The following is an 18,810-nucleotide window of genomic DNA, read 5'->3' as shown; positions in this document are numbered from 1 at the left end:
CTTAAATCAAATCTGAATTGAAATTTTAGACTTTGTGAAATGATGAATCAAAATTACCAAAAACTCTGGCATGAATTAATTTTTCAGTTAACCGTTTTGGTTGCACGCTCCTAGATTTGTTCTCTTGCCCGCTATTCTGTACGAATAGCGGGACTCTTTCTCATTTTGCATGCCTGAGACAGAATAACGTAACATTCTTGAGCACGCTCCCACTCTCACTCCATCTAAACAAGAGTCAAGCGTTGTATGGAACATTGGCAATGGACAATCTATCGAACTGAAAAACTCTCATCCATTGTTTTTTGTTTGAACTCCCAGTGAGATTTCATTTCTTTCCGACTCCAACACTACATTGGACAGTTTTGGTGCATTAATTTGTTTTGTTTTGTTTTTGATCTGGAGATTCGGTAACTGAAGTCCAGACTCGAAATTGGGACTGATGATGATGGTAAGCAGAGAAGGGGCTTGTTCAGGCCACCGTCGTTGATTTCTGCGAAGCTTTACCTTTACGATGAATATTTGCTCCAACAATGGCCTTAATAAAAGGAATAGAACTCAGTAAAGGTTGGGCAACAAAAGCGAAAGTGAACCAGAAATGAGCAAATGAAGAGAGACGTCATGGACTCATGGCTGCGAGCTTGCAAAGGACGAAAGGAAACGGAGCAATGCATTGGGCAAGCCACCGCCAACGGATTCACGAGACAGAGAGGGAGGGCGGCCAAATTGACATTTTATGCTGTCGGCGAATTCGGTCGTTCTCTTTTATCGGTTTTAGTATCACTGTCCGTGTTAAAATTCAAAACAATGTTATTTATTGCAAAATTTAATTCAATAAAATAAAGCTGGCTTTGTGAAAAATTCGGATGTTTTCTCTCTACTGAGAGAGAGGGAGGCATGGATTACAGTCTAGCGGCGCTGAAGCTGCTATGCGTGCAGCTAAAGAGCGCCCGCCAAACGCCGTCGCAATCCGCCATGACTCTCGCCGGCGTCCTCTTCCAACGTGCCTGCTTACAAGTAGGTATCTACCTCTTTTCCTTCCTTCTCTCTGCTTTCCCCTCAGTCCTAATGCCCGCCCCAATGCAGGGAATTTTGGTCTCAACAGCCTCCCATGGACACGACGGCGACGGATGTTTTCTCCTCGACGACGGCACCGGTATCATCGAGCTCTCTCTGTCCGGCGAATTCCGGAACCACCGGTGGGACATAGGTCTGCCTTGTCTTGATCCCCTCCCCCTCCCTGGTTAATCCCTTTTAGCATCTCTCTAATCCCTCTCTTCTCGCTGCGCATATGTATATACATACAGGAATGTATGTAATGGTGGTCGGAGTGTTTGTCTTCCGCACTGGTAAAATCCCCTTGATTAAGGTAACTCTGGCAACACCTTCCTCCATTTCCTCTTTCCCCTTTCATGTGTTGTCATATAATGATATAATGCACAATTCGTGTGTATATTGACGGTGTAAATAGATTTCTTAATTATCAAACTTAGTGTTTTAGCTATTATATGGGCTAAAAACCTTAATCAAATGGTGCAAGAGATTCACCTTACCTCTTGATATGTTGCTATTTTTTTATTTACTAATGCTTTCTTTGATTTGAAGATTTATCAAAGGAAAAGGAAAGAAAAATGAAACTTTAGTAAGAGAGGCTCAATTCTTTGCTCTTTTTTTTGTTTTGGTTTTTTGACTGGGAGAAGAAAAGCATGGATGGTTTTCAAATTCTTTTTTGTGTTATAGCCCATTCAAATGTTTTGCTTCTTTCTCATTTTTCAATCCCTTGACAAAAATCTAGATATGGATATAGCTATAAAGATTGGCTAGTCAGAGGAACCAAGAGTGAGCTGGAACTTACATTGATGAGGCACATATTTTGTAAAATGTCAGACATCATGTTTGCGAGAAATTGTACCCCTACAAGTGTTTTCAAATTATTTATTCATGAAAGACATGAATTATGGTTAATGGATGCCTGTACCTTGTGGCTCATAGGGTATGAGATGTTTGAACAATAACCATAAGAATCAATCTAGTACGTCGTACTGTTATAGTGGTACTACATTGAGGAGTAGTGCTTCTAAAGAGCTCAAAGCTTCAACATCTTCAAACGAGCTTGGCGTTTAACAAAGTGTTCCCAAAAACGAGTTATATTCTAATTTAGCATTTATTTTAACATCCTTAAGGTATTAATATTGTAATGTTTTGGCAAGCATCTAGATAGTTCAAGATTTTCTTTCCTGGTATTACTATCTCCCTGTGCTTTTAGTAACATCCCTTAATTTGATTTTTTGAGGATGTTCAATGCCTAACTAACAGTTGGATTAAATGAGATGTAGACTGGAGGACCAACGTTATGATTGGTTGCTATACTGTAGTACAAGTGATTGAAATGCTTAGAATATGCACATGAAATTTTGTAACTGCCTTTCTTTGCTATGCTAATTATATTTTTCTGTCTTCAGCATACTTTCTACAGACAAATGATACTGTTTTCTAACTTCAGAATGTAGACGAATAGAATTATGTAGAAGGAAGCTTCCTAACGCGATGCTTCAAGCTTGAAAATAAAGCAATGAATCACAATCAGAAAAAGTTAGTAGGGATTCAATAATACAATTTATGTACAGAACACATATTAAATATGGTTTATGAAAACAATGTAAATGACTAACTTGCAAAAGATGATGCTGTTCTGTTTTCTTACTGGGGATGAGTGGAGTGCAAAACAGAGCTTATGAGTTTTATGCCGTCTTTTCTTTTGAATAAAATTGGCTTGGCTAACTTCTCTAGAATATTTGTGGCACCCTTTTTGTTTCTGTTGTTATAACTACAATGATGATAATCAACCGTTAACAATGATCATCATAAATTCATAATTATAAGAATGATAACAATTGTATGTACCATAGGTTACTGCAACTATGAAAACTCAAATTTAGAAGAAGAAATGTATATAACCTGGCTAACCTCCAGTAACCCCACATTGTTCAGAGCCATGCTATCTATAAAACTTTCAAATGTCTGCATAGGATGTTCTTCCTCTATTTTAGGAATTTCACAAGTAGGTGGAAAATTATCCTGCTTAATTGTATTTCGCTCTCCACATATTGCTAAACAGAGAGTAATTATATCTTTTCGAATAAATAATAGCTACTTACTGATCAACCAAGTGCTTCTGAAGGAAAGGAATACCACTGCCATGGAAAGGGAGATCTGGCTGAAAAGGGAAGAATCGACTCATGGAGATCGGCCATCAAAAGGAAAATATCGGGAGAGCAAAGAGAGAAAGAGAGAGAATTCGGCCGTCAAATAAGGGCAAAAGAAAGCAGAAAAAGGCCTTTTATATGACGGTGCTAGGGCACGGTTGGGGAGCCATTTGGCTTGGGCTTGGGCTTGAGCTTCCTTAAGCCTTGAGCAAATGGGCTCAGCCCATTTCTTCTTCAAAGACTTAATTAAGGGCTTATGGCCCGACTTCTTTAATGGGCTGCCAATGGGTAGTACGAAATATGGACGGTACTTCAATCTTAGGCCGAAGCCTATGAAAATAAACTCGAAAAAAATTCGTTATAGCCTTGGGCCTCATCGGTAAACAAAAAACAACAGATAGGATACTCCCTTTAACGTGGAATGTTCAGGCAGTGACCATACTCTTTCGTTCTCGCATGGTGTATTTGGTTCTAAGGAACCGTCGGGTATTAGCAAAAGGATTAACCAATCATGTAGCCGACTCTATAATGGGATAAATGTTTTAAAGATAATGTTTTCGTTGTACTCTTGTACAGACCTGAATCTGTTACCTTAAGCTCAAATCTACAATGAATTGGGAGCTGCACTTTGCCACACCCATCCTTGGATTTGATTTTACCCACGTTCTCGACTAGTGAGAAACCCTAGTGCAGGGTCTGATCCGCGTGATCTCCAACGCCTAATTGGGTATGCTAGGAAGCCGTCATTACATCAATGTCATTTGTTTAATTAGCATCAACTCTGATCCAACTAGTTGGCTTATTGCTTCATAAAATTCCTCTGCCCCCTTAAGAAGATATACAATGCACGGACTGATAAGTATTCTACCAAACTACTCTGCCTTATCTTTTGCAAACTATCATTGCCGCAAAAATATGCCAAACATGAGAGGAAACTTTTGCCAAAACACATTTAATTAAAAACTTCAAATAAAGCAATAATAGAAATGGAAATTATAAGCTACAAGACTGCATTAAAGTGCAGCACAGCATACCCTACTACCACACGATTGTTTACGCAAACATTTTAACAACTCTGTCTCATGTCGGGATGGTTCAATATGATCACATTTTCTGTAACATTTGGTTTTTTGCATTTTCGTACATCTTAAAGATGGATATATAGATGAATACCAAAATCCCTTAAACTTCTACCTTCTTACAAATCTTTTCCATACAACTGGTAAAATCGTGCTTATTATAGGCATTAGCTGTAGAAGCTCACTCAAGGATCAAGCAAGGGGGCAGCTTCTCGTGAATCACATGCCACATTGTTGGTTTAACTCGTGTAAGTCTGACTTGAGACTGAATCTGGAAAGATGTGAAGAGCTTTCAACAAGTCCTGGAAATAGGTACACCTTTCTAGAGGAACTAGCTAGCTGGGTCTTCACTAATGACTTCTTCAGCTGGAACCACCCTCTGTTCCATGAGCAAAACTGAAAACTACAGAAAGTAGTACGTGACCATGGAGATGCTAACACGACGACTAACTGACAGCAAAATCAAACAGGCACAAACCACTTCCAATATGAACTATTTTATCATGTCTAAACTACAGTAGACATTCAAAAGTAGTTTGAATATAACCAGATAAGGCACAATTAGGGACAAGATCTTATGGAGTCAGAAAGCGAGATTGTTTTGAGAGCCATGCAAATGACCATTAAGTAACCACCTGAGAGTTTAGTACATAGAAGGTTAAGATATTCTCCCCTGTTACGAGACATGCCACTGTTAAATTTGATATCTTGGGGAAGTTTTGTCAGATTTTAGAACAATTATCTTAGGTAACATTTAACAAGCTTGATGAAAAACAAATAATACATGGAGCTGCTACACAAGTTGTGGAGAGTATGCCTAGCACATTGTAATCACACCCTCACACACTTCATGAGCTCATCTACACGTAGAGTTGGCAAATGGGCCGGGCCCATGGACTCGCCTCCCACCCAGCCTAGCCTGGTCCGATACTGTAACAAACGGGTTGGGTGGCCTGGCCCCAAGAATGCAGGCCATGTTGTGCCAGTGTTTTGTGGCCCGGGGCCCAACTTGGCCCGGCCCACAAAAATGGCTCAACTCGCCCATTTTTCAACTCTAGATGGTCCACATACCTCAAATCGAAGAAATTAAAGGACAGTCCACAAATATCTAGTGGATTTAACAAATTTAAATTCTATTTAAATAAGAGATCTTTATTTTTTATGACCAAATTAATACATTTGATATTTTGTCATGATGACGTCAAAATCAACACACGTATCCGATGTTGTCGCCATGGCTCGAGATCTACTAACTCCTCGGTGTCCACAGTGCCATCGAAGTTATCTTTTTTTACAGGAAACAAAATTCTCAACCCAAAGAGATCAAGATTGTAACATATGACACTAGAAATGTGTATATGCTTTAAGGATTGGTTGGATGTTGAATTTGACGAACAAGAGATAGATTTGTACGATAAATCTAGCAAATCAAAGCATAATGATAATACAGGGTCATTCACAGCACAATGATCTTTCTTCTTAAAGGGAATATGCCTTGTAATTATTAGAAAATTTGAGTAGGAAAAATAAGGAGGATATTTGAATAGGAAGAAGGAATGGCTGCATCAAATCAAAGGAAAAATCAAGAGAGAAGATTTGGCATGCGAAGATGGCATGGCCCTGCTTGCAAGCCTATGGCCCCGCTTGGCTAGACTCGACTCGACAAGCCCACGGCTCGCCCCGCCAGCCTTGGCCTGTTTGTTAAGGGTCATAGGGCCATGTCGGGCCCTTATTTCCTATTGCCCAGCCTCCCTCACGGGCCAAATTTAACTCAGCCCGCCTATTTTCACTCTATCTACACGCATTACATAACATAACCATAGAAGTCAGTTTATAGAGCTTTGGTATTCTGGCTCAATATCAAGCAGTATAGCTCATTATCTGTTCAATTCTCACTTCTCATACATCATCATTTAATCTTGGGATTATCGTCCTTATGCAGTCCCTAACCACTCGTGCCTTTGATTTCGGCAGATGAGGTAAATCGCAGGTGGAACTTTTGCCTCACTATGTAGGGTAAGAAATCAAACTCATGATCTATTGGTGTGAATCCCCTTATTGTGGCTCAACCACTTGACCTGTGTTTTTGGAACTGTCATCTTTCAATCTTATTCGCACATATTATGGATTGGGAAGGAAAAATAAAGGTAGGAAAAAGAGAAATTAAGAAGAAGATTTAAGTATGAGGTAGAATGACTAAGCTATGCACTAAATTAATATTAAAGATGTTTTATTATTTTTTATATATAAAATGTGTCTTTATATTTTTGTTAAATTTTAAAAGTGTTTGATATAATTTATTCCTTTTACTATTATTCAACATGATAATAATTATTCTTAAATAAATAGATTATAATTTAGGATGTTTTGAAATAGAATAAATTTAAAAAATTTAAAAAATAAAGATGTTTAACTTTTTATATTACAACTGTTTTTACATTAAAAAGAAAATAAAAATAGATAATAGAATAAACCAACTACAATTAATTTAAAAAACATAACAAAAAGTTAAAAATAAAGGTGAGCAATAGTTAGGATATATTTTTCAAACTAAGCTGTGGTTGAAAATTTACTTTTTTTAAAAAAATATATATAACTAAATTAGCATATATTTGAAATCACCTAAATTATTATTTAACGTTTTAGATACTTAATTAATTAGAACAGAAAAGAAAAGAAAAAATATACCACTAACAAGAAAAATACTTGAGAGCCAGATAGTCTTACCGACAGGCTTACAGAAAGAGGACAAAAAGATGAAATTACCCATTCCTCTCCTTACTCTACTCTCTCTTCTCGCCTCCCATGACCATCGCCTCGTCGCTGCTTTGCCTTGCCGTCGTCCCTTGCTGCCATGCCGCCATCACCTCGCCTCGTTTCTATCGTTCCCTTGTCTCGTCTCACCTTGTCGACCGTCGCTGCATCTTCAACGAGGCGAGGCAACGATAGCATGACAGTGAGGCGCGACGACGACCATGGGAGGGGAGGCGAGAGAGTAAGGCAATGACCCACCTTGCAAATTTGCAAAGTGGGTGGAGGGCAATTTTATCATTTTACCCTCACTCGGTAATTGCGTATGTCGGTCTGTCTGACCTTGTAGAACGACTTCCACTAACAATGATATTTAGTGGAGTTGAGTAAGAATCAAACAACTCAGCAACGGGTTGTACGTCCAAATCAAAAAAATCAAATCGCTAGGGTCTATCTTGCTTTGCAAGCAAGTTTCATTACTCTTAACGGCTCTAAAACCCCAATATCTTCTTGATCGATCATCCCAATTTGTCCCATCTGGCATAAACAATGACCTTCGACTTCACTCGCTCTCTTCAAACCCCTTCCAGATAAAGTAATCAGAGCCCCAGGCATGGTTGCTTTTTCTCCTGTCCTTTCGCAGTTCACTTTTCTTCGATTCCGCTAGGTCCTCTCTATCTCTCTTTGAATTTGTATGCAGTTTGATTGCTTTTATTAATGGTTGTCCTATGCTGTGAGGGTGTATAATAAGGAAAATGCTATTGGTATATTTTTGTGTATATCTTGAACTATATAAAGGTGTACCGATGATAAAAAGTCCCTCATGAGGCACATAGAGATGTATGTGAGGTGCGAGATATTTTGGTCATAATACTCCCTTATGTAACCCAAGATATATAAAAAGATTGTATATCTAGCATGATTCGTATAATAAAGCATGAATTATTATTCAAGGCACCGTGTCACTCATATCATATACAGTAACCTTCCGGACAGTACAATCAGGAACACGAGCTACACAGTCTATCGCTAATTTTGACATTCAAAGCTGATAATTTAGCATTTCTTGAACTTTTATAATTTCCATTGTTCGTAATTTATTCCGGGTCCTTAGTGGCGTGTTACCAGTAATGAAATCTGCATGGCTGGATTGATGGATTCTATTGCTGGAAATAAACTAATAAGATGTATGTTTTAATCCGTGTATATATATATATATATTACTGTGTGTATATGTTTTTTTTTTTGTGTGTGTCTTAGAGATGGTAAATGGGCCGGCTTACCTCACGCGCTCGGCGCAATACTATAGCAGACGGACTAGGGCGGCTAGAAGAATGTGGGCCGTGCCAGTAGGGTCGACAATAGTTCGATTTGGTTTCGATTTTTGTCAAAAATCATAACCGAACCAAATTTAGATTATTAAAAGCAAAATCAAATCATTACTCATTGGTTTTAAAAATTAAAAACCATAACCAAATCATTCGATTTCGATTTGGTTTTGCTTTTAACCATAATTTTTTTAGTTTGATCCATACTAACAAACAAAGACAATTTTTGTAAATAATATTTATAAATTTTTTTAATAATTTTACAACAAACAAAGACAAACTCTAATAAAATTATCTTCTTCCTACATAAAGTTACAAATTAACTTCAAATTTCTTGAATATAATTATTTGATTGTTAAAAATAAAATAATTTTAGATTAAATTTTATTTTTATTTGATAATTACTTTATAAATATTAAATATTTTATATATTTGTAATGCATTAATTAAAATACTTGTAAAAAAATGTATTAGTCAATATATGTAATATGTGTATATATAATATATTAAATATATATATATATATTTGGTTTGGTTTGATTATACACACATTTGGCTCAGTTTCGATTTCGATTTTAGTTTGGATTTAGTAAAAATCATAAATAAACCATACCCATTGAAACAGTGTTCGATTTTTTCCCAAACCAAATCGTTTTCCTGTCAAACGATTTTTAATCACGTTGACCGATTAGATTTCGGTTCAGTTCCCCATGGTTTCGATTACAATTGCCATCCTTACGTGTCAGGCTAGTGATCTGTGGCTCATGGCCTGGCCTGGCCTGGCCCGACCCACCAAAATGGCCCATGTGTCGGCCCACCAATTGACTTTGCCCGACCCACCAAAAAATTATAAAAATATTTAAAAAATTATGTTTGTAATTAGTAATTATAAATATAGTAATTAAAAATTATGTTTACTTATAAACATATTTTAAAAAATACTTATTGCATTTGAGAAAAAAATATTTAACAATTATGTTTAAGAAATTGAAAATAAATAGCCCACGAGCTAGGGGTCGGCCGACTCAATAGGCCCACGGCTCGCCCAGATTCAACTTGTCTTGGCCCATTTATTAAGGGCCACAGGGCCATGGCAAGCCCCAATTTCTATTGCTCGACCCGACTCGACTCGCCTCTTTCACAGGCCAAATTCGACTTGATTTTTTATTTTTCATTTTTAGTGTATATATATATATATGTTACTATGTGTGTATATATATATTATAGTGTGTGTTAACCAATTTGTATTGACGAGACAAGACAAAAAAAGTCATAGCAAAAAAGCGAAAATAGAGTATTTTTTTAAAAAAATAAAAAATAAATTAAATGTCAAGTGACACATCACCTAGACAAAATCACACTTGGGTTAAAATTAATTTCAGCATTAACTAAGATTATAATTATTTTCAGAAATTGAACTATTCTGATCGAGTGCATTGGATAAAATTGTCAAAAGTTAAAAATTTGACTTTGATGCTAATAACCCTTTAAAAAAAGATTCGAGTTTGAGTTGTTGAGGGGGTAGTTGATACCCTAGTGTTTCTTAATCCCACCAGAAATATTGGCTGAGCATTCCTCCATCTCTGCACTGCGACGCCGCCCCCCCCGGCCGAAATATTGACTGAGCATTCCTCCATCTCTGCACTGCACCCCCCCCCCCCCTCCCCCGAAGTATTGGCTGAGCATTCCTTCATCTCTGCACCGCACCTTCTGCTTCTCCCTCTCTTCGCTGGAATCTCTCTCGTGTTTGCCGAATGCTTCTCCAATGCTCCCTCTTTGTTTTTTTGTAAATTCGAGCGATCTACTTTATAAAACACCGGCAAAACGGTGTCACCGTTTTGCCGGTGTTTTATAGAGTAGATCCCTCGGATATACTTCATAGAAAACAACCAAGAAGCGCACTTCTTTGGAGAAAACAACCACGTCAAACCTCGACTCTTCGATGGCTTTCAGGATCGCCGGAGAAATCGATTCACCTCTCTCGAGCTTCAGGTCATCCTTGAACGTGAAAATGACCTTCTGATGTAGAGCCGAATAGAGATGGTCAACAAAGCCGTTGCGGGTGTCTTCGCCTCTGAAGATCAAGAAGACGTATTTCAAGGGCTTGAGTGAGAAGCAACTCAGCTGGCTGTACGTCCAAATCAAATAAAATCAAATCGCCGGGATCTATCTTGCTTTGCAAGCAAGTTTCATTCCTCTAACGGCTCTAAAACCCCAATATCTTCTTGATCGATCATCCCAAATTGTCCCATCTGGCATAAACAACGACCTTCGACTTCACTCGCTCTCTTCAAACCCTTCCAGATAAGTAATCTGAGCCCCAGGCATGGTTGCTTTTCCTCCTGTCCTCCTTTCGCAGTTCGCTCTTCTCCGATTCCGCTAGGTCCTCTCTCTCTCTCTGAATTTGTATGCGGTTTGATTGCTTCTATTAACGGTTGTCCTATGACGTATATTCAAATTACTGACATCACTGAATAGAAAAGGAACGGAACAATCGAGAAAAATTAGGAAAATACAGAATTCTATTGTAAATTTATGAGTACTTCAAATGTAATTCGCTGTATTCGATGGCCTTTTGGTTTTTAAAGTTGAATTCTGGTAGTTAGCAAATGGGCCGGAATAGGAGAGCATTAAACTTCTTCGTCGTTGTTTAGTTTCATGTATACATAATGACCTTCTGGTTGGCTTTTTACTTATTAGCAGTTTCTTTTTGGTGCTTCTTTCCGTGTTGGTAATCTCTTTTTTGCCCCTAATCATACTGAGATTCTGAATGTGTATTGATGTGTTTTGGCATGTGGTTTCAGTGACATGGCCGTGGATAATCAGAAACTACAGGAACAGTTTGACGCTGAAGCATTGAGTTCTTCTAATCATTGTTCGAAAAGTGAGAAGCCCATTTTTAAAGGGGTTTGTATTTTTGTTGATGGATTTAATGTGGTGCCATCTAGTCAGGTTTTGATGAATGAACTTGGCGATCTTCATTAAATGCATAGAGGTGTTACCAAATACTTGAAAATTTTCTTTTCCCTGGAATCTTCACAGGTGGTGTGAGGGTGTATAATAAAGCATGGGGAGGACGCTTTGAGAATTATTATTCAAGGCATTGTGTCACTCATATCATATGCAGTAACCTTCCGGACAGTACAATCAGGAACACGAGGTACACAGTCCATCGCTAATATTGACATTCAAAGCTGAAAATTTAGCATTTCTTGAACTTTTATAATTTCCATTGTTCGTAGTTTATTCCAGGTCCCTAGTGGCGTGTTACCAGTAGTGAAATCTGCATGACTGATGGACTGATGGATTCTATTGCTGCAAATAAACTAATAAGATATATGTTTTAATCTTTGTTTGGCATTTTTTATTCCCTAAGCAGTTTTAATTTACATCCCCTTTTCTCGTTTCTTTTGTATGTAACTTTTTGCAATGATCATAGTATATATTACTAAATTTACTTGATGAGGATATACACCGTTATTGTGCTTTGATTTGACAGAGTCTAGGCTACATTTCATTGGCACTTGGAGAAACTGGTACTGTGTGGGTGCTTTTGTAGTTTTAGGTACATAAGTTCTAGTGTTAATGTTTCTACTTGAAGAACATCTATAATCCATGTGGACATGGTAAGGTCTGTGCTCAAGGTTTTTAAACACTAGGTTGTAGTCCATGTCTGTTTTGCTATCATGAATAGTTCGTTTGTTAAATTGTTTACTTGGAGTCTATCATCATTAGCATGGTTAAAGTCTTTACAAGTCTTCAATAATGCCTATCACAAGCAAAAACAAGTTTGATGTCTATTTGAAGAAAATGGATAACTCTAACTTGATATACCTTTGGTTTTTTGTCAACACCTTTTCATCTAATATCCAATCAAGTGATCATACTTTATTTTTCTTTTTCATATTTTTGGCCCATTTTCTTACTTTTTGAAAATATTCAAAAAATTCATATTTTGGTAATTTGAATGATCATATGATCTGGAGTATAGAGATTATGTTAATATTTAATTTTAATCCATTATTTATGATGCTTTCGTGCCTGAAATTTCTGTGGTTCAAATATATATTTTACGTTGGTTTTCTTGTTATGGTAAAATTTGTTACCTGGAAAAGTGAAATTAAGCATTTTAGAAAGTTGAGATATTTGGAAGTCTAAAGAATCCAAATACGTCAAGTGCGTTAAAATGCCTAATTTCATGTTTCCTGGTCATCATTCTCAAATTTGCTACAACAAATCAACCAATCACCATATATCTTCTATGAACAGAAATTTGGTTGATTATGAACCTTTATTGGGTTCATGTTATGTATCAACAAGATATCTCGATACTCCAATGAAGTGATCAGTCATCTTTGATATTTTTGGCTTGTTGTAATTTTGAAATTGTTAAAAAACTCATAATTCAATAATTTGAATGATCATATGATTGGGAATATTAGATATGTAGTAGTTAACTTGAATCCATTATGTTGAGGTTTTTGGGTTCCATTTGCTCTACCAACTGAGCTATAGCCCTTATCATCTTATTTAAGCATTTTAGCAAGTTGACATATTTGGAATTCTGAGGCGTCCAAATGTGTCAAATGCATTGGCATGCCTAATTTCATGTCTTTAGTCATCCTTTACAAATTTTCTACAACAAATCAGCCAATCTACTATATATCATCTAAAAACAGACATTTGGTTGGTTATCGAGCTCAATATATTGGGTTCAAGTTATGATATCTCAATGCTTTAATCATGTAATCACTCTTGTTTCATATTTTTGGCTAGTTTTTGTAATTTTTGAAAATATTAAAAAATTCATAATTTGGTAATTTGAATAATCATATGATTGGTAGTATTGGGGTTTGTTGGTACTTGACTTGAAACTATTATTTTGAGGTTTTAAGGTCTCAAATTTATGTTGTTAGTAGATATTTTCTAACAGAAATTTGGTTGGTATTGAACTCAACATATTATGTTCAAGTTAAGCATCAACATTTCTCATGGTAAGTTCCTGAGCCCTTGATCAGTTTATAGGTCTTGAAACAGAATAATCAGAAAAAGAAGTTGTAGAATGCTTCTGTGATATTCTCCCTTTCTGACCTATCTTTACTAGAAAATTTGAGCTCATCAAGAAAGAACTCGATGATCTCCTTGAGTAAGAAAGTACTCAACTTTTGTGAAAAATACTACATAACAAATGTCTATTCCCCTCTGAACCACATAAAAGTCTTGCAGGGAAGTAGAGAGATAACTGCCATCTTAGAACTAGGAACTGCTTCCTAGAGAATAGCAGATCTAGACAAATTCAAATACTAATATAACTGATATAACTGACAGAAAATAGAAAATAAACTGACAAAAGAAAACAGAACATAGCAGAATATTTTAAAACATAATATTAGGACACTTAGCTCTGCCCTAAGCCGCCTTCTTTCCACGAGCAAACCGATTGTAGACTTTCCCACTAAATGGGTCCACTTCACCGAATCTGACCGATACACTTGCTGCCCCATAACATCTCATTACTCCCAATCATGTGGTCACTCTTTTATGTTTTCCCATAGTTTTGACCCATTTTCGTAATCTTTTAAAATATTCAAAAACTCATTTAATGTCTCAAATTGATCCTTGAATATTTCAGATCATCATATAGTGGCGATGGAGAGATTGACTGGTTTCTTCTCTAGGTGTCCCTTTTGTCCCCACATTTTTGGCTTATAAGAATTGTTACTATGGTTTGAAGTGAGAACAAGGACCATGCTAGGTTTAATTTTCAGTATATTAATTTTATTGTACTATCATTTGATTCACTCCCCAACTTTGTGCAAAAAGGGTTAGATGCTTGAATAATTCATATCTCTGTTTGTCTACCTAGATGTTTGTTTCCTGTGTGTTTACTTCAAAGATGATAATGTAGAAATTTAGAGTTTTCTGCAAATAGTTTTGGTACAAGGACCAGCTAAATAGCGTTGTATATTATTATTTTTTTTTTTTGGTAAATGCAGTTACAATCAAAGGCTCCTCTTTGGCTATCTCAAGTATGCCTAAGTTTATGGGAATTCTTCTTGGTACTTTTTTTGCCATGTGTTGACTCTACGTACATAAATTTCTTGGAAATCACCAACCATTGTTTCTGGATCTTAACTTGGATTGTAGGATCAATATTATCCTACTTTTCATTTTCATGGAATCTGTTCAGATTGCACACTGTATCATGTTTTGGTAGGACCAATATAAGATCACATGATTGGATCTGAATCATTTCTACGTGATCCTACTTAACTCATATTTTGGGATAAAATGTGCCCTTTTTACTGCATTTCTTGTGGTGTTTTTTGGGGCCTGAGAGACCATTGCCCAAATTAAAAAAAAAAAAGATTTGGGGATTTGGTAATGGTTTTGGTATTAAACTTTGATAGGCATGTTGTGTATTCATCTATGCGGTCCTTTAAGATGCTTTGTCGTTCCTTTACCTCTTCCTCACCATCATCTTTATGCTCATTTGTTAATTTTATACTACCTTCATGTAAAAAATTATTTGCTAAAAAGGTCAAATACTAGAACCGTCTCTCTTTTTGTTTACTTTCTATACTTATGCTTTGTTTAATTTTTGATTGGTATCATTATGTTGGTTTCTTATTTTTCTTTAATTGTCTTTATTGTTGTTGAAATATATTGTTTAATTTCTGATAGTTAATTAGTATGTTGGTTTAGTGGGTGAGCCTTGGCAGCAATGATTTGGTTGCTCTTTTTGTGAAAGGAAGGTCATGGGTTCTAGTTGTGAAGATGACCTCTTTGCAAAGCAAGGTGAATGTTACGTACACAAATAACCCTCCTCACCCCAAACAAAGTGGGAAACCACATGTTGCGAGGATGCCCCTTTATTATTATGTAGATTTATTTTTTCCTTAACTGTACTTCAAGGTATTGAAATGTATTTTTTATTGTTATTACTATGTTGGTTTAGTGGGAAGCCTTTGTAGCAACGATAATCCTTTGTGAACGGAAAGTTGTGGATTGGAGTTGTGGAAATAACCTAATCACAACGCAATGTGAAGGTTGCATACACAACCTACTCTCTCCCAACCCTCACAAAGCAGGAAACCACTTGTTGCGAGGATGCCTTTTTATTCGTATGTTAATTTATTTTTTAATTTTTTATTGTTATTACTATGTTGGCTTAATGGGCAAGCCTTTGTAGTAACAATATGGTTGGTCCTTTGTGAACTGAAAATCATGGGGTTCGACTTGTGGAAATAACCTAATTGCAAAGCAATGTGAAGGTTGAGTGCACAACCTACTCGCCCCTAACCCCCCTCACAAAGCGGTAAATCACTTGTTGCTAAGATGCCTTTTTATTAGTATGTTGATTTATTTTTTTGCTTAATTGTATTTGTTCGTGTTGAAATGTATTTTTTAATTTTTTATTGTTATTACCATGTGGGTTTAGTGGGCAAGAATTCGTAACGACAATATGGTTAATCCTTTGAGAAGGGAAGGTTGCAGGTTTGAGTTGTGAAAATAGTCTAATTGCTAAGCAATGTGATGGTTGCCTACACAACCTACTCTCTCCCAACCCTCACAAAGTAGGACACCACTTGATGCGAGGATGCCTTTTTATTAGTATGTTGATTTATTTGTTCTTTAATTGTACTTATAGGTGTTGAAATATATTTTTAATTTTTTATTATTATTTCTATGTTGGTTTAATGGGCAAGCCTTTGTAGTAGCAATATGGTTTCTCCTTTGTGAACGGAAGATCACGGGTTCGAGTCTTGGAAATAACCTAATTGCAGGGCAATGTGAAGTTTTCGTACACAACCTACTCTCCCCTAACCCCCCTCACAAAGCAAGAAATCATTTGCTACTAAGATACCTTTTTATTAGTATGTTGATTTATCTTTTTTCCTTAATTGTACTTATTCGTGTTGAAATTTATTTTTTAATCTTTTAATGTTATTACTATGCTGGTTTAGTGGGCAAAAATTTGTTACAATGATATGGTTGATCCTTCGTGAACGGAAGGTTGCGGGTTCGAGTTGTGGAAATAACCTAATTGCAAAGCAATATGATGGTTGCGGACACAACCTACTCTCTCCCAACCCTCACAAACCAAGACACTTGTTGTGAGGTTGCATTTTTATTAGTATGTTGATTTATTTTTTCCCTTAATTGAACTTGTAGGTGTTTAAATTAATTTTTAAATTTTTATTGTTATTACTATTTTGGTTTAGTGGGCAAGCCTTCGTAGTAACAATATGGTTTCTCCTTTGTGAACGAAAGATCACGAGTACGAATTGCGGAAATTACCTAGTTGCAAAGCAATGTGAAGGTTGAGTACACAACCTGCAACCCTCACAAAGTGGTAAATCACTCTTTGCTAGGATGCCTTTTTATTAGTACGTTAATTTTTTTTACTTAATTGTACTTATTAGTGTTGAAATATTTTTTAATTTTTTTTATTGTTATTATTATTTTGGTTTAGTGGGCAAGTGTTCGTAACAATGATGTGGTTGATCTTTTGTGAATGGAAGGTTGTGGGTTTGAGTTGTGGAAATAACCTAATTGCAAAGCAATGTGAAGGTTGCATTCACAGCCTTCTCTCTTCCAACCATCACAAAGCAGGAGGACACCACTTACTGTTTGGATGTCTTTTGAGTAGTATGTTGATTTAACTTTTCTTTTAATTATACTTATTGGTGTTGGAATGTATTTTTAATTTTTTTTTTTTTGTTATTACTATGATGGTTTGGTGGACTAGCCTTCGTAGTAAAGATATGGTTGCTCCTTCGTGAAATGAAGATCACGGGTTCGAGTTTTGGAAATAACCTAATTTACAAAGCTATGTGAAGGTTGCATGCACAACCTACTCTCCCCTAACCCCCTCACAAAGCAGGACACCATTTGTTGTGAGGTTCCCTTTTTATTACTATGTTGATATATTTTTTCCTTTAATATAACTTATGGTGTTGAAATGTATGTTTTAATTTTTTATTGTTATTACTATGTTGGTTTAGTGGGCAAGCCTTCCTAGTAATGATATGGTTCCTACTTTGTGAACGGAAGATCATGGGTTCGAGTTGTGGAAATAAACTAATTGCAAAGCAGTGTGAAGGTTTAGTACACAACCTACTCTCTAACCCTCACAAAGTTGCAACTTGTTGTTAGGATGCCTTTTTATTTGTATGTCGATTTATTTTTTTCCTTAATTGTACTTGTTATTGTTGAAATGTATTTTTTAATTTTTTATTGTTATTACTATGTTGGTTTATTGGGCTAGCGTTCGTAATAGCGATATGGTTGATCCTTTGTGAACGGAAGGTTACGATTCCTGTTGTGGAAATAACCTAATTGTAAAGCAATGTAAAGATTTCATGCACAACCTACTCTCTTCCAACCCTCACAAAGTAGGACACCCCTTGTTGCTAGGATGCTTTTTTATTAGTATGTTGATTTATTTTTTTCTTTAATTGTACCTATAAGTGTTGAAATGTATTTTTTAATTGTTTTTACTATGTTGGTTTAGTGGGCAAGCATTCGTAGTGACGATATGGTTTTTCCTTTGTGAATGGAAGATCATGGGTTCGAGTTGTGGAAATAATTTAATTGCAAAGCAATGTGAAGGCAGTGTACACAATCTACTCTCACTTAACCCTTGCAAAGCGGGAAATCACTTGTTGGTAGGATGCCTTTTTTTTAGTATGTTGATTTATTTTTTTCCTTAATTATACTTATTATGTTGAAATGTATTTTTAAATTTTTTATTGTTATTACTATGTTGGTTTAGTGGGCAACATTTGCAGCGATATGGCTGATCCTTTGTGAACGGAAGGTTGCAGGTTTGAGTTGTGGAAATAACCTAATTGCAAAACAATGTGAAGGTTGCGTACACAACCTACTCTCTCCCAACCCTCATAAAGCAAGACACCAATTCTTGCAAGGATGTCTTTTTATTAGTACGTTGATTTATTGGTGTTGAGACACATGTTTTTTTTTTTATTCTTATTTGTATGTTGGTTTTGTGGGAGAGCCTTGGTAGGAATGTATTAGTCCATTGATTTTCCTCTTCCTTGCCTTTTGTTTTGGCTTCTCTTCTGTTCCCACATGTTGTTTGTAAGAATTTTATTACTATTAGGTTTTCATTATTATTTCAATGTTTTGGCATTCTTAATTTATAAATTTTGCATACACTAACCTTATTATTTGTATTTGAGAAACATTGGTTGACATTACCCTTTCCTTTTTCTTATCATCTCTGATAGAAGAAGTGGTTTGTCAATTGAGGTAATTTCCTTCTCTTCATTAGTAGCTTCCTCGGTTTTCATCGGATTAAGTTTGTTATTTGTTTTTCTTGCTAGCAACAATCTTTGTACTATCTTTCTTCATCTTGCCAGGTGTTGTGGAGGGTTGCTTTACCAATCAAGTTGTTCCACTTGGTTCTTTTATTGGTAATTCCCA

General features: G+C 36.1%; 1 protein-coding gene and 2 long non-coding RNA genes across 17 annotated transcripts in view; all 3 read left to right on the top strand.

The window, feature by feature from the left end:
- The first annotated feature begins 431 nt into the window (after window positions 1-431).
- Window positions 432-18,810, top strand: part of LOC127799226 (uncharacterized) — a 65,721-nt gene continuing 47,342 nt past the window's right edge. For 3 of the 15 annotated variants that reach the window (XR_008022565.1, XR_008022567.1, XR_008022564.1), the window contains exons 1-4: window positions 432-1,014; window positions 1,084-1,207; window positions 1,305-1,366; window positions 17,416-17,515. Coding sequence is in view for 2 of the 15 variants with exons in the window: in XM_052333054.1 (XP_052189014.1) it covers window positions 895-1,014; window positions 1,084-1,207; window positions 1,305-1,366; window positions 17,416-17,520 (411 nt within the window). In the remaining 13 variants the exon portion in view is untranslated. The other 12 variants (XR_008022576.1, XR_008022573.1, XR_008022572.1 and 9 more) reach the window with 11 other exon arrangements.
- Window positions 11,340-14,681, top strand: LOC127799269 (uncharacterized). Its single transcript, XR_008022582.1, has 3 exons — window positions 11,340-11,521; window positions 11,921-11,987; window positions 13,994-14,681. It is a non-coding gene; the product is annotated as an uncharacterized LOC127799269 (long non-coding RNA).
- LOC127799265 (uncharacterized) lies at window positions 15,341-17,407 on the top strand. Its single transcript, XR_008022581.1, has 3 exons — window positions 15,341-16,483; window positions 16,636-16,717; window positions 16,887-17,407. It is a non-coding gene; the product is annotated as an uncharacterized LOC127799265 (long non-coding RNA).

Source organism: Diospyros lotus, chromosome 1 (assembly GCF_014633365.1).
Source record: "Diospyros lotus cultivar Yz01 chromosome 1, ASM1463336v1, whole genome shotgun sequence".
Taxonomy (NCBI): domain Eukaryota; kingdom Viridiplantae; phylum Streptophyta; class Magnoliopsida; order Ericales; family Ebenaceae; genus Diospyros; species Diospyros lotus.
Note: the sequence above shows the minus strand (reverse complement) of the source record. Positions and strands in the feature narration are given on the sequence as shown.